Source organism: Macaca nemestrina, chromosome 7 (genome assembly GCF_043159975.1).
Source record: "Macaca nemestrina isolate mMacNem1 chromosome 7, mMacNem.hap1, whole genome shotgun sequence".
Taxonomy (NCBI): domain Eukaryota; kingdom Metazoa; phylum Chordata; class Mammalia; order Primates; family Cercopithecidae; genus Macaca; species Macaca nemestrina.
Genome location: NC_092131.1, coordinates 89,866,158 through 89,882,066, shown reverse-complemented (window position 1 = coordinate 89,882,066; position 15,909 = coordinate 89,866,158). Strand labels below are relative to the sequence as shown.

Sequence of the window (15,909 nt, the reverse complement as noted above, 5' to 3'; positions counted from 1 at the left end):
CCTTTGCATGTGAACATAAAGTATAGATATGTCTTCTATCTGAAAAGGCACCCATGATTTGACTTGTATTGTGTTGGATCTGTAGATGAATTTGGAGAGAATATCTTTAAAATATTAAGTATTCCAATCAATGGGCATGTTACAACCCTATATTTATTGAGGTACTCTTTAATTTCAGTAGCCTCTTACAGATTTTGTATCTAGGCCTTGTATATCCTTTACTAGATTGTGTAGATATTTGATAGATTGTCTAGATGTTTGATAGTTTTTGATGCTACTGTAAATAGTATCTTTTGTTTAAAAACTCCATTTTCTAATCATTAGTTTCAACACATTTAAATACAGTAGATGTTTGTATATTGGTGTTACATCCAGCGATCTTGTGAAATTTACTTATTAATCATAATAGTTTTATCTGTAACCATTCTTATGGATTTTCTACATACATAACCATGTTATTTGAGAATAATGATAGTTGGCCGGGTGTGGTGGCTCATGCCTGTAATCCCAGCACTTTGGGAGGCTGAGGTGGGTGGATTACCTGAGGTCAGGAGTTCGAGACCAGCCTGGCCAACATGGTGAAACCCTGCCTCTACTAAAAATACAAAAATTAGCTAGGTGTGGTGGCACGTACCTGTAATCCCAGCTACTTGGGAGGCTGAGGCATGAAAATCACTTGAACCAGGGAGGTGGAGGTTGCAGTGAGCGGAGATCATGCCACTGCACTCCAGCTCTGGGCAACAGAGTGAGACTCGGTCTTAAAAAAAAAAAAAAAAAAAAGAAGAATAATGATAGTTTTATTTCGTCCTTTCCAATTATTATACTGGTTATTTTTTTCCTTGTTACACTGGCTGGGATCTTTAGGAGAATGTTGAACAGTAGTGGTAGTAAATATGCTTTGGCAGGCATCACTTCATAGCCAAGAAACTCTAACCAATGATCGTTAACATCACCAATAATGGAACAGATCATGTACTCCCTGCTAGAATGCAGTGAGAACACAGAATGCGACTGTGAGATTCCTGTCAAAGATGCATGACTTGACTCAAAACGTGAGGAAACCTCAGACAAGCGCGCACTGAAGGACAACCTACAAATAACTGGCCTATAGTCTTTAAAAGGTTCCAGATCATGAGGCAAGGAAAGACTGAGGAACTGTTCCAGATGGAAGAACATTAAAGAGACATGATGACTAAGTGAAAAGTGTTATTCTAAACCAGATCGTTTTGCTAAGAACTTTATTGGGACAACTGGCAGAACTAGAATTCAGTCAGAGGTTTAGATGGTAATAACATATCAATATTAATTTCCTGATTCTGATGGCTGTGCAGGAGAATGTCATTGATTCTAGGAAATACCCACTAAAGCATTGGGTGGGGGAGGTCATAGGGTATAATATCAGCAACTTACTCTCAAATTGGGAGAGAATTTCTTTATATTGTACTTGGAACATTTTTGTTTTTTGAGATGGAGTCTTACTGTGTTGCCCAGGCTGGAGTACAGTGGTGTAATCTTAGCTCACTGCAATCCCTGCCTCCTAGGTTCAAGTGATTCTCATGCCTCAACCTGTCAAGTAGCTGGGATTACAGGCACTCGCCACCATGCCTGGCTAATTTTTATATTTTTAGTAGAGACGGGGTTTTGTCATATTGGCCAGGCTGGTCTCAAACTTCTGACCTCAATAAGTGATTTCCCCTGCCCCCCGTCCCCGCCTCAGCCTTCCAAAGTGCTGGGATTGCAGGCGTGAGCCATCGCACCTGCCCAGTCACTGCAACTTTTGTTTAACTAAAAAAACAACAAAAAAAATAAACAAAATAACTAAAGAATTAAAATACCTTTAAAAAGTTAAAATAACTAAAAAAATTAAACAAAATAATTTAAAGAAGTTAAAATAACTAAAAAATTAAACGAAGTAACTTAAAAGTTAAACAAAATGACTAAAAAACAAAATAACTAAAAATGTTAAACAAAAGAACTAAATAATGAAAAAAGTTAAACAAAATAAAACCTAAACTTCATTTAATTCCAGAGAGGACCACCAGGTGGAGTCCTTAGGCCAGAGAGCTTGTTTTAACTTGGGGCCCTTCTGTTGCTGTGTTTAAAAAAAAAAAAAAGAAAAAAGGAGAGGGGTGGTGTCTCTTTACTTCAAAAAGGGAAAGTTGTACAAGTTTCCCGTTCTTCAGCATAGGAATAGGGGCAGAAATCACACCATATGTGGTTTTATTCATTTAGGGTATCTCTATGAAGTTGCAAACAATTTTCTTTTTTGATTCCATTTCTTTTGGCCGGAATTTCTCAACCTTGGCACTATTGACATTTTGGTCTGGACAGTTCTTTGTCATGGGGGCTGCTGTGCATTGCAGGGTGCTTAGCAGCATTCCTGGCCTCCACTCACTGGATATGAGTACATCCTTCCAGCTGTGACAACCCAAAATGTCTCCAGACATTGCCAAATGTCCCCTGGAAGACAAAAATTATCCCTGGTTGAGAGAGAACCACTGTTTTTGGCAACAGGATGTTCTCTGCCCTGGGCACTTTGGTTCCTGTTGTCTCAAAAGGGAAGCTAAGATACCTGGTCACCCTTAGTGTGGCTGCTCAGTAGTGGTGAGGGGCTTTGGACAGTGGGACTGAACCCTAGGATCTAAGGTGGGTGCTCAGTGCTGTACCATCTAAGGATGCTGTTCTGTGCTCAGAAAAGCCACAGAGCCTAGGGTATCAGGAAAGGACTTAAACAGCCAACCAGGAAGGATAGAGTCGGGGGTTCGTGTGAGGAAAGCAACAGTGAAGGCTGGGGCAGGGGAGCAGAATCTTCATTTCCCTCCAGCAGCCAGTGCCCAGTGGCCTCCCAGCTGGCTGGGCAGAACCTTAAGATGCTAGAGAATGGCCTTGGTGTATTACTTTCCATCACCCCTGCTTGTTCTTATTAAAATGTTTTTCTTTCCTCCTTCTCTGGGTGCCCCAACATACTCCAAGCTTTTAGGCAAAAGGCCCTCTCCAGCCATATTACCAATAATGCAAATGCAGTGGATGGTGGTCTCCCCAGGTTCAAGGACACTCCACTCCTGGACTCATTTAGACCATATTGCTATCTATCGATCATTTTTGATTGATTGATTGAGACAGGGTCTCGCTATATTTCTCAGGCTGGCTGCAAACTCCTGAGCTCAAGCCGTCCTCTTGCTTCTGAACCTCCCAAAATGCTAGGATTACAGGTGTGAGCCACTGTGCCTGGCCCTTTTATTTTTTTAAGTTCTGTCTACCCCCTCCCATTTCAGGCGTGTCTTCTGTAAAATGCAATTCTCACCAGTCCTTTGAAGAGTCACAAGATACAAAGTCAGCAGTGGCCTGGGAGGGATGGGGATGTACACATGGGGTCTACTGTGAGGTGCCCAAGAATTTGGGGATAAGGTCAGATAAACATCACCCCTTGAAAATAAAGCTAGTTTAAAACAAATGCATCATGGCTGCATTTGGGCAGCTGCAGAACGATGCCCCCCCTGCAGCCAGCCATCCTCCTTCCCTGGGCACACAGGTGGGAGCAACTTTGCCAATGTGCAGCCCAAGGCAAGGCAGTCACTTCTGTGGGCCTCAGTGTCCTTGTCTGAGAAATGACAGGTTTAGAGGAGGTGACCCATGATCCTGTCACTTAAAATCCATACATATATCCTGCCCGAGTCCAGACAATTTTAACCTCAAGTTTGGACCACTTGTGAGCAGACATTATATTTAGCTGGTCTCTTTCAACAAGGTGGAGTTTAGTGATTAGGACTTGGTGAACAACTTCTCAACTCCCCACCCAACTTGTCAGCCCCAAGATGGGCTTGCCTGGCCCAGCCACTTGACAAGGCTGCCTGGTTGGCTTTCCTGTAGTTGGTGTCCTTTGGGAAATAAAGGGAGTTTCTTCCTTTTTTTTTTTGGTTTTTTTTTGTTTGTTTGTTTTTGAGACGCAGTTTCACTCTTGTTGCCCATGCTAGAGTACAGTGGTGTGATCTTGGCTCACTGCAGCCTCCACCTCCTGGGTTCAAGCTATTCTCCTGCCTCAGCCTCCCGAGTAGCTGGGATTACAGGTGTCACCACCACACACGGCTAATTTTTGTATTTTTAGTAGAGAGAGGGTTTCACTGTGTTGGCCAGGCTGGTCTGAAACTCCTGACCTCAGGTGATCCGCCGGCCTCGGCCTCCCAAAGTGTTGGGATTACAGATGTGTGCCGCCACGCCCGGCCAGGAGTTTATTTCTGATTCAGCTGCAAACATGGTAGACTGTAAGCTCTCAGTGGGCAAAGAGCTCGGATTTATAGATATCCGAGCTCTAGGGTCTAAAAAGGTGCCGTGCACCAGTGGGACTTAACAGGTTGCTGGTTTTAATTCAATGTCAGTCTCATGGGCGGGGAAAGGAGTTGAATCTTTATCCCAAACACACTCATTCCTTCACTGCCTCACACGCACAACTCTGGTCAATTGGTGCTTGTGGTGGCCAGCTGTTGGGTTGTGTGGCCTGCCCTACCTTCTGAGAGCTGCACATTGCTCCCCTCTTTCGCTGCAAAGCTCCCTGCGGCCATATTCTTCTGCACAAGCCTGTCCTTGTAGCCACAGCTGATGACACAGGGAGAGTACCAATGTAAGGCAGGCTGACCAAGTCCTGTCCCTGGGAAAAGAAGAACCAAGAAACAGACCCAGGAAGTTGGCTTGAGGGGTTGGATTTGTACCAGTTTTACTTGGAAGATGCTGGAGGTCTTGTCATTTGTCCCATCAACTGGAGAAGGTGGCTATGAAGAGAAGGGCAGTGCTGCAGTACAGAGAGGATCCAGGTGACATTTAAGGCTGGTTCCAGGGTTCCCAAGGCTCTGCTGCACCCTTCCCTGAAATTCTGAATCCACTCTGGATTCAAAACAATGCCCCTCACTCACTCTTGTTTTCCCCTAAGTCATTTCTAGTGGGTGCATTTCCTTTACTTGAAGCCAGAGGATTCCTAGCAAGTACAAGCTTCTGACCTCACAGAGAGGCCACGGTAAACATCCCAAGGAGTGCATAAGCCATGGGTTCAGGGATTTCAGCCACTGCAGAAGACAAGCTGTAACCTAATTCAATCACAGTTGGCAGCTACCGGTGAAGAGGCTGGCAGTCTGGGCTGTGGGGAGCTTCCCCGTGACAGATGGAAGGGGTCCCTATATCTGGAGAGGCTCTAGAACCTCCTCCCAGTGAGGCTAATGTGGTCTGAAGAGGGTCTCTTTGCCAAATGACATTCTGGGGTTGGGATCTGGGATTTCCCCCACTACTTCCTTACATCATTTGCTAAAGCTCAAAAACTTCCACGTAACGACATCAAACAGATCTGAAACCACAAATAAAGTAACGTCCACTTAACACTTTGGTCAGCACTCATGTTTCATTTTGTGTGCCTTGGAAAGAAATACAGGCTCCTGTACCATGGGATGTTAACTCTTTTATTAATTTAGGGTTAACATTGTATTTGCTTCATTGATTTCTCTTTCCGAGTTGTAGATTCAATAAACATCATCTGGGTTCTCTCCAGCTCACAGGTGACAAGGCAAATGCACTGTCGTCAAACAGGGGAGCGGGACAATATGGAGAAAGACGAGGTCGAAAAAATTTAAGGCAAATGTTACTTCCCTATTCAAGGGAATTGATCAAGCAGATCTGTGCATTTCAATGAAAATATATGAAATATTTGTCAAAATAATTAACATCGGTAAAAATTACAACATGTAGCTTATAAAATGCCTACACAGGTTTGGCAGAAGAAATCCAACTGTGTCATGTAGACTCGTAACATACACAGACACAGAAGCATCCACCTTAAAAACGAGTCTTCTGAAGGGCAGAGGCCAAATGTATTTTAAAAGTAATTCCATAAAATGGGAAGTGATGGATGATTAACAGTGGATGGGCTGGCTTTACATTTTGTTCAGAGGAATTGCTTGGCCATCGGGGTACCTTTTGGCTGGCCACAGAATGCCTCCTGTTGCCCCTCCTCAGAAGGCTCTGCATCAGGTCGAGGTGGTCCTTCAGGCCATGAGACTCCTGAAGACACAGATAGAACACGGTAACAAGGAGAGCTCGGCTTGCTCAAAGGAGAACGCTGCGGGGAAAGAATCTTCTGGTCTGGGTTTGGAATTTGACTTTCTAAGCCACTGCTGCAGTTTCAGAAGTAGCTGACTATGTAGAAATAGATACTACGGCCCCAGTGGTCATACATTTTATGCCCTCAAACCTATCTTATTTATAGTCTGACCAAACCGTCCCCAGACTGCTCAGTGGCAGGCAATAAGCAGGTAGACTGCTGGCCCTTTGTCACATGTGAGGATGGCCCAGGGTTCGCCGGCTGGGCCAGGGAGATTTACTACAGAGCCGCAGTAAAGCACGGGGAGAAGAGTGATGTGTGATGCCAAGCGTCTTTCTTTTCTGCTTTGGTCTTGAAGATTCAGTAAACTTATGGTCCCAGAAGCTGCTCCAAAGCCGGAGCTGTGGATTCCCAGAATTCATTTTGTTCCTGTTACAGTTTGTCAGAAGACTGGAGCCAGCAAGCAGCATTTGAGAGGATATCACCATTTTAGGAACACTTCCTTAACAGCCACCACCCACCTGGCTTGAGTGCCCAGAGATGCTGCTCCTGGGGAGTAAAGCTGTCAGGTGCAGGGCAGCACCCCTGAAACAGGCTCTGGCCGACAGTCTGGAGGAGGGTGGACAGATGGATGGATGGGGGTCCCTGCCCTCTGTGGGCAGCCAGACACCCCTACCCGGCCAGGAGGCACGTGCGGCAGCAGAACTGAATGAAGAGTTTCCGTTCACACAGCCGGTTAGACTTCACCATCTCGCAGAATGTCTCATCAGCTGGGGCCCAGCATCAGGAAAGGAAAAGGAGGGAAAGGTCAGTCTTTGGTGCCTGTAAAGATTGTTTCAAGGCCAGGCGCGGTGCCTCATGCCTTTAATCCCAGCACTTTGGGAGGCCGAGACGGGTGGATCACCTGAGGTCAGGAGCTTGAGACCAGTCTGACCAACATGGTGAAACCCCATCTCTACTAAAAATACAGCAATTAGCCGGGCATGGTGGTGGGCTCCTGTAATCCAAGCTACTTGGGAGGCAAAGGCAGGAGAACCACTTGAACCTGGGAGGCAGAGGTTGCAGTGAGCTGAGATCGTGCCATTGCATTCCAGCCTGGGCAAGAAGAGCAAAACTCCGTCTCAAAAATAAATAAATAAATAAAAATAAAGATTGTTTCAATCATTCCACATATGCTGGGCATCAGTGGTGCCCTGGGCAAGAGGGACACAGACGGAGGTGGGCAGCAGGATGGCAGTCCTTGAAGTCCCTCTCCTGCAATGCACTTGACTCTGAGAGCCCTGTGTGGCAGGGGGCGGGGGGGCGGGGGGGGCACTGGTGTATGGGTCTTTTGCTGAGTCTAAGTGACAAGGGGCTTCATGAGCAGGATGTGGGGGTGGTATGGGAGGGATCTCGGGAGAACACCCAGCCTGGGCCCGTGGGGCACATGTGCACCTGTCTTTCTGGACAACTGTGCTGGCGGTGGAGCTTAGGAGGAAAACGCTGGGGGAGGCCGGAGGACAGGCCTGGAGGCAGGTGGGAATGGAAGCTGCTTCCAGGGTGGAGGGGGCACCCCGGACAGGGAGGAGTGGCGATGGGAGGAAGGAAGCTGCTGTGGACAGGACTTGCTGAGGACGCAGCTGCAGCAAGGTGTAGAGGCCTTTGAGGATGCATCATCTGTGGACCTCGAGGCCCTCCAGTGGCAACCACACTTTTTTGGGCTGGATACAAAACCTGGGCAGGTGACTTCCTAAAGAGGGAGTTTCCAGGCCTTTGAAGGGACATAATTAGACAACCTTCCCACCCCCCCACCAAAAAAGAAAAAAAAAACCAAACAGTAACAAGGCAAGGAGGCATCCCAGGGCCCTCTACAAGCTCCATGCTCTGCCAGGACAGGGCCAGTACCAGCTTCATGCCCAAGGACCATCTGCCCTGACCCTGGGACACTGCAGCAGACCGCCTTCCTCTTCTGGCTGTCAGAATGTGGTGCCCAGAGCTGGCCCCATGTGGCTCCACCCTGCTGCTTGCTGGGCCAGAGTCCCCTTCCCTGCCAGTGTGTCTATAATGGCTCCTGCACTGGACCTCCAGGCCCGAGTCTTCTGCCAACCCTCCTTGTTGCCTGGAATTCCCAAACTGGGCACTTATCTTCAGTCCCCTTTTAAGTTTCTGTTTTTACAACTTGTCCTTGTCCCCCATCCCACTGCAGAGCCAGGGCTCTCCTGCAGCACGGATGTGGGTCCATGCTGGATCCCTGTGGAGCTGGGATTGCTGCTGCTGAGCGTGTTCTTGACTCTGGGCTCTGTCCCCCTCATCCTGAGGCCCTCCAGGCCTCCTGGCTTTGACCCCCAAGGTCAGGCTTCTTTTATGGGATGTCACACCCAGGTCACGGGGGCCTATGGCATGACAGTGGGAGCAGTACAAGGACAAAATCATTTTTAAGAGTCACTCAATAAACAGATCAGCAGTGGCTGGGAGGCCTCTCTGGTCAATGTGTGAGAGGCCTAGAGGGAAGTTGGGAGACAGGGCAGCTGTCTTCCAAATCAGCTAGAGGAATCCCAGACAGTCAATCAGATCAGGGGCACGAACACCTGTCTGTGGAGCTGCCGTGCCTGTGTGGCTTTGCTTTTCTCTTTTGAGCACAAGCTGGCCAGCTGAGCTCCTCCACAGGCAGCCCCAGGGTAACCCAGGATAACCCTGCTGCTGCTCACCGTTGCTGCACGTGTGGTTGGTGATGCAGGAGGTTCCCAGCTGTGTGAAGCCCGTCTTACACCTGCTGCAGTTCCTGCTGGAGCCTGCACAGCTCAAGCAGTTCTCATCACACCTGTGGGAAGACACCATTCCTGCTAAGGCTGGGGAAGAAGCCCAACCACTCTGGGCTCTTTTCCCAGAACCTTCACCTCCCTGCACCTCCTTCCCACCCCATCAGCCTCGGTCCTCTGTGGAGAGGCTGTGTCCCCCGCCATTCCCTGACACAGAGGCCAAGTGTCTGCATGTCTTTTCTCCTGTCTGACCTCACTACTGCCCTGGGAGGGCAGAGACAGCCATGGCCAGTTGGCAGGAGCATGCCCAGGATCAGGGGCCAGGGCCAGGCCCAGGCCTCTGAGGCTTCCCGCAGCTCACCTGGACACCCTCCTGGTCCCTGGCACCCAGTCCCTCCCCCGCCCCACATGGCTCCCAGAGCTATGTCAGTCTGCTCTGTCCAGCGGCTGCCAGGCTGCGATGGCTGTAGGCTTGGGGTCCAGGCCAGACTCCACCCAGGGATGTGACACACCTGACTCGAGCTCACCAGAAGGCTGCTGTCACCTATATGTGGCCATGCCTGCTTACCCTCGGGGAGTGGGAGAGATGCCCCACAATTCCTGCCCCTCTCGGACAGTCCTGGTCCAGCCTGCACAGACAGAGACCACGGCCAGGGCTATTTCTAATGCAGGGTAAACGTGACCTCAGAGGACGGTTGGTGCACTACAGCCCAAGGGCCACAACCAGCATTTATCCTAGACCACAGTCACACTCATTCATTTACAATCTTTTGTGTAGCAGTGGCTGAGCTCAGTAGCTGTGACAGAGGCAGTGTGGCCCCAGAAGCCTGAGCGATTGACCATTTTGCCCTTTACAGAAAGCACTTGCCAATGCGGGCCGAGTGCTTGAAGGAGTGCACCCCGGCTGTGCTGCTGCCTGTCCTCAGTCCACGGCCCGGTGACTCAGTCTCCACAGTGCTTGCATCAGCTGCCCACCTCCCCATTGTTGCCAGCTAAGGGTGGAACAGGCCCCATAGGCAGGGCTTGGAGCTTTGTTGTGCTGATGCTTGGGCCTCCCTGGGGGGCAGTTCTTTGCTTTATATAGATGCCCCCTCCCTGCTGTGTGAAGCCTTCCATGCCCAGACGCCAGGCCTGCTCGTGGGGCTCTTTGCAGAGCAGCCCTCTGATGGGGTCTGGTCTCATCACTGACTCTGCTGCTCTGGAGCCCCAGCTGCAGCATCACTTCAGCCCGGCGGGGAGGTGGGTTTTATTCCTAGTGTGTCTGAGGATGCTGAGCCTAGAGCTCAAGTCCTTGGTCTGTAATTGTAAATGTGTAACCCCCACAGGCAAACTCACATCCAGGAGCCTTTCTAATGTTCCTATCCAGGCCACCCCAGAGGAAAGGACAGGTCAGACTACTTGCCAGAGGGGGCTGTGCACTTGTGGGAAGCCCCACGGGTCTGCCCCCATCATGCTGCCCCCTCCCCACACCTGGTCTTGCACATTCTGGTGGCACAGCCACCAACCAAACCCTTATGCCCCAGTATAGGGTATGACTTTCCCCACAGACCCTCCGGTTTCTCTTACAGACAATGCCACTGGTGAGAGGAGAACCAGGGCCGAGCTGAGTCATTTAAAGAGATGTCAGTGGTCTGGAGGACCCAGGGGCCCAGTGCTCCCAGGCCATGGCTAAGGGTTGCTTCATTTATGAAGAACTGTGGTGAGGAGTGGGCTCCGGTGGACAGGCAGGCGGTTATGGCTTGCTTGCTTCTTCAAATACAACCTCACTGAGCTCAGTACGATGGCAGGGGCCTCAGTTTTCCCCTGCTCTATACCAAGTTGCCACACACTTAGCAGCTTAAAATAACACCGACTCAGGGGCTCCCCGTTATGCAGGCAGAAGTCCAGGCAGGCGCAGCTGGGCTCTCCACTGAGGGTCTCATGAGGCTCAGGGCAAGGTGGTGGCCAGGCTGGGCTCTCCTCTGGAGGTTTAGGGAAATAATCCATCACCATTCTGCTCATCACCATTCCCCTCCCCATTAGGCCAGTGCAGACGGCTCTCCCTGGGAGACCCTGTGTTTCCTGTGTAGCTCCTGCTTTCCATCAGGATTACTGTGCCCAGCAGCGGGTCCTCGTAGGCAGCAACAGCTTTGGGCAGGGTGGCTTTTAAGATGCTTCTGGTTCTGCAACCATCTATGGTACCTACTTTACCCCCAAACACCTGCAACCATCTATGGTACTTACTTTGCCCTGCCACATTCTGGAAGGACAGGGATGCCTAATGCAGCCCTCTCTCCCTGTTCCCTTGCAGAGGCCACTCCCATCAGCCTCCTGCCTGTTCAGGAGCAGGATGCAGAAGACTGATGCTTTCATGCTCCAGCCTGCATGCAGAATGCTCATTGGCAGAAGGCATGCCCCTTCAAGGTGTGCCCCTGAGAGTCTCTGTCCCCGCTAAGCCTGGGGGCAAGTGGAGGAAGGGCCAGGGCATGAGAAATTTGTCTACTCCTCTGGCGATCACTCCACAGAGGCCTCTTTTTCCTCCAAGTTGTCCAGGCTGGCTCTTGCTAGGTCCTCTCACTAGGTCTTAAGGGTGTCCGGCCCCTCTCTTAAGGAACTTATCATGCATTGTTCTCAGCTTCGGGCCTCAGCTTCCACCTGCAGTTGCCAACCCAGCAGGCCTGCGTCCTGGCCTGCTTGTTTCAATGCAGCTCTTGTCTGGCCACATGCTCCCTCGGAGCTGCCTGGCACAGCAGCAGCGGACGGCCGCAGCGTCCACCAGCATTCTGGGGCCTGGAGGATGCCTGTGGTTCTCTACCAGCTCAGGCTGTCCGAATGGGGAGAGATCCTGCAGAACCAAGCGGACCAAGTCCTTGCTTCCTTTGGGAGGAGTCCACACTGACGCTCTTCCTGGGGGTGCTTCTCCAAGACCCGGTGTGTCAGTCCCAGCACTGTCAGCCTCTGCAGGGCCGAAAGCTTCCCCTTATGTGGGAACAATACCCAGGAAACTCCTGTCCTCCACTGCCGAAAGAGGTTTGTGGCGGGGCTGCCGCCTGCTGCCTCCTGGCGGGCAGGGTGTGCCAATGCCTCTGGCTGCCTGCAGGGGTCCAGTTGCACAGCTGTGGACATAATCAGCATGCCCTGAAATCCAGGGCATTTGACAAATGAAAGTGATTATCACTGTTTAATTCCAGGTTCTCCCTGGATTGCTATATTTAATTATCTGAGAACCAGCTGACTGGTTAACATGAAAAGTTTAACTTCAGACAACTGTGCCCAGGGCCCTGTGCAGGACTCAGCAAGGCTGCACCTTGCAAGTGGGTGGCAAGTTTCCTATTTTACAGCAACCCAGTAGAAGGGGCTGATGCTTGCAGAGATACGTAACCGCCACCAGGTCCCTCTGCTGTGGGTCACACAAGTGCCAGGACTCGGTGATCCCTCATGGGCTCACTGTAGGGTTTGTTTCTAGCGGAATAGGTTACAACCCATAGTGGTTCTTACACACAGCCTGGGAGGCAGACCCCATTGCGGGGTGAATCTACCAGTGCTAACAGGTACCCAGCTGGGAGCCAGGCATGGGCACCCCTCCTGCTCTGACACAAGCCTTTGAGGGCTCCCTCATTTTAAGTCTTTTTCAGATGGAAGCCCCGCGATATGGTTTGAACATTTGTCCCCTCCAAATCTCATGTTGAGATGTGATCCCCAGTGTTGGAGGTGGGGCCTGGTGGGAGCTGTTTGGACCATGAGGTGGATCCCTCATGAATGGCCTTGCACCATCCCCTTGGTGATGAGTGAGTTCATGTGAGAGCTGGTTGTTTAAAGGTATGTGGCAACTCCTTCCTTCTTTTTTTTGAGATGGAGTCTCGCTCTGTCACACTGAAGTACAGTGGCACGATCTTGGCTCACTGTAACCTCCGCCTCCTTGGTTCAAGCGATTCTCCTGCTTCAGCCTCCTGTAAGACTGGGATTATAGGAACACACCACCACATTGAGCTAATTTTTGCTTTTTTTTTTTTTCTTAGTAGAGAAGGGGTTTTGCCATGTTGGCCAGGCTGGTCTTGAACTCCTGGCCTCTGGTGATCCGCCCATCTTGGCCTTCCAAAATGCTGGGATTACAGGTGTGAGCCATCGTGCCCGGCCTCCTTCCCTCTCTTGCTCCTGCTCTTGCCATGTGATGTGCTGCTCTTGCTTCACCTTCCATCAGGAGTAAAAGCTCCCTGAGGTTTCCCCAGAAGCTGAGCAGATGCTGGAGCCACGTTTCCTATTAAGCCTACAGAACTGTGAGCCAAATCGACCTCTTTTCTTTATAAATTACCCAACCTCAGGTATTTCTTTACAGCACTGTGAAAGCAGGGTAACATCTGGCACTTCCCTCACAGCCCACCCCCATCATCACACCTTCACAGCCAACCCCCATCATCACACCCTCACAGCTCACCCTGATCATCACACCCTCACAGCTCAACCCATCACCACACCTTCACAGCTCACTCCATCATCACACCCTCACAGCTCACCCACATCATCACACCCTCAGAGCTCAACCCCATCATCACACCTCACAGTTCACCCCCATCATCACACCCTCACAGCTCACACCCATCACACCCTGACAGCTCACTGCCATCATCACACCTCACAGCTATACCCAGTATCACACCTTCACAGCCCACCTCCATCATCACACTTCACAGCTCACACCATCATCACACCCTTACAGCCAACCCCCATCATCACACCCTCACAGCCATCCCCCATCATCACACCCTCACAGCTCACATCCATCACACCCTCACAGCTCACCCCCATCACACCCTCACAATGCACACCCATCATCATACCCTCACAGCTCACTCCATCATCACACTTCACAGCTCACACCATCATCACACCCTCACAGTCAACCCCCATCATCACACCCTCACAGCCACCCCCCATCATCACACCCTCACAGCTCACATCCATCACACCCTCACAGCTCACCCCCATCACACCCTCACAATGCACACCCATCATCACACCCTCACAGCTCACTCCATCATCACACCCTCATAGCCCACCCCCATCATCACACCCTCAGAGCTCACACCCATCATCATACCATCACAGCTCACACCCAATAAAACACCCTCACAGCTCACTGCAACATCACACCTCACAACTTACCTCTATCATCACACCTCATAGCTCACTCCCATCATCACACCCTCACAGATCACACCCATCATCACACCCTCACAGCTCACCTCATTATCAAACCACACAGCACATTCCAATCATCACACCCTCACAGCCCACCCCATCACACACTCACAGCTCACTGCCATCATCACGCCCTCACAGCCCATCCCCATCATCACACCCTCATAGCTCACTCCATCATCACACCCTCACAGCCCACCCCCATCACGCCCTCACAGCTCACACTCATTATCACACTCTCACAGCTCACCGTCACACCCTCATAGTCCATTCATTCATCACACCCTATAGCTCACCCCCATCATCACACCCTCACAGCCCACTCCCATCAGAACACCTCACAGCTCACACCCATCATCACACCCTCACAGGCCACACCCATCATCACACCCTCACAGCTCACCCCATCACACCCTCACAACTCACCCCCATCATCACACCCTCACCACCCACCACCATCATCACACCCTCACACCTCACCCATCATCACACTGTCACAGCCCACTACCATCATCACACCCTTACAGCTCACCCCCATCATCACACTGTCACAGCCCACCCCCATCATCACACCCTCACAGCTCACCCCATCATCACACCCTCACAGCTCAAACCCATCATGACACCCTCACAGCTCATCCCATCATCACACCCTCACAGCTCAAACCCATCATGACACCCTCACAGCTCACCCCATCATCACACTCTCACAGCTCACCCCATCTTCACACCCTCACAGCTCACCACATCATCACACCCTCACAGCTCAAACCCATCATCACACCCTCACAGCTCACCCCATCATCACACCCTCACAGCTCAAACCCATCATGACACCCTCACAGCTCACCCCATCATCACACCCTCACAGCTCAAACCCATCATCACACCCTCACAGCTCACCCCATCTTCACACCCTCACAGCTCACATCATCACACCCTCACAGTCCACCCCATCATCACACCCTCACAGCTCACCCTCATCATCACACCCTTTCAGCTCATACCCATCATCACACCCTCAGAGTCCACCCCTATCATCACACCCTCACAGTCCACCCCCATCATCACACCCACACAGCCCACCCCCATCATCACACCCTCACATCCCACACCCACCACACCCTCACAGCTCACCTCCATCATCACACCTCACAAACATCACACCCTCACAGCTCACCCCCATCATCACACCTCATAGCTCACAAACATCAACCCTTACAGCTCACATGCATCATCACACCCTCATAGCTCACACCCATCATCACACCCTCATAGCTCACCTCATCATCACTCCCTCATAGCCCACCTCCATCATTACAACCTCACAGCTCACCCCCCTCATCACACCCTCAGACCACACCCATCATCACACCCTCACAGCTCACACTCATCACACCCTCACATCTCACCATCTTCACACCCTCACAGTCCACCCATTCATCACACCCTATAGCTCACCCCCATCATCACACCCTCACAGCTCACACCCATCATCACACCCTCACAGCCCACCCCCATCATCACACCCTCACAGTTCACCCCATCATCACACCCTCACAGCTCACCACATCATGACACCTTCACAGTCCACCCCCATCATCACAGCCTCACAGCCCACCACCATCATCACACCCTCAGAGCCCACACCCATCATCACACCCTCACAGCCCACACCCATCACACCCTCACAGCTGACCCTCATCATCACACCCTTACAGCTCACACCGATCATCACACCCTCACAGTCCACCCCTATAATCACACCCTCACAGTCCACCCCCATCATCACACCCTCACAGCCCACACCCATCATCACACCCTCACAGCCCACCCCCATCATACATGCTTACAGCCCACCCCCATCATCACACCCTGACAGCCCACCCCATCATCACACCCTCACAGCCG

General features: G+C 51.0%; 1 protein-coding gene and 1 pseudogene across 2 annotated transcripts in view; both read right to left on the bottom strand.

Moving 5' to 3' along the window:
* Positions 1 to 5,428: 5,428 nt before the first annotated feature.
* The window catches only part of LOC105499242 (proprotein convertase subtilisin/kexin type 6), a 188,565-nt gene continuing 178,084 nt past the window's right edge, over positions 5,429 to 15,909 (bottom strand). For both annotated transcript variants that reach the window (XM_011771749.2, XM_011771750.2), the window contains 2 exons: positions 8,770 to 8,882; positions 5,429 to 6,852 (listed from right to left, as the gene is read on the bottom strand). In XM_011771749.2, the coding sequence (XP_011770051.2) occupies positions 6,755 to 6,852; positions 8,770 to 8,882 (211 nt within the window). In that variant the 3' untranslated portion in view covers positions 5,429 to 6,754. The remainder of the gene's footprint in view (positions 6,853 to 8,769; positions 8,883 to 15,909) is intronic.
* Positions 8,892 to 10,209, bottom strand: LOC139364142 (uncharacterized; annotated as a pseudogene).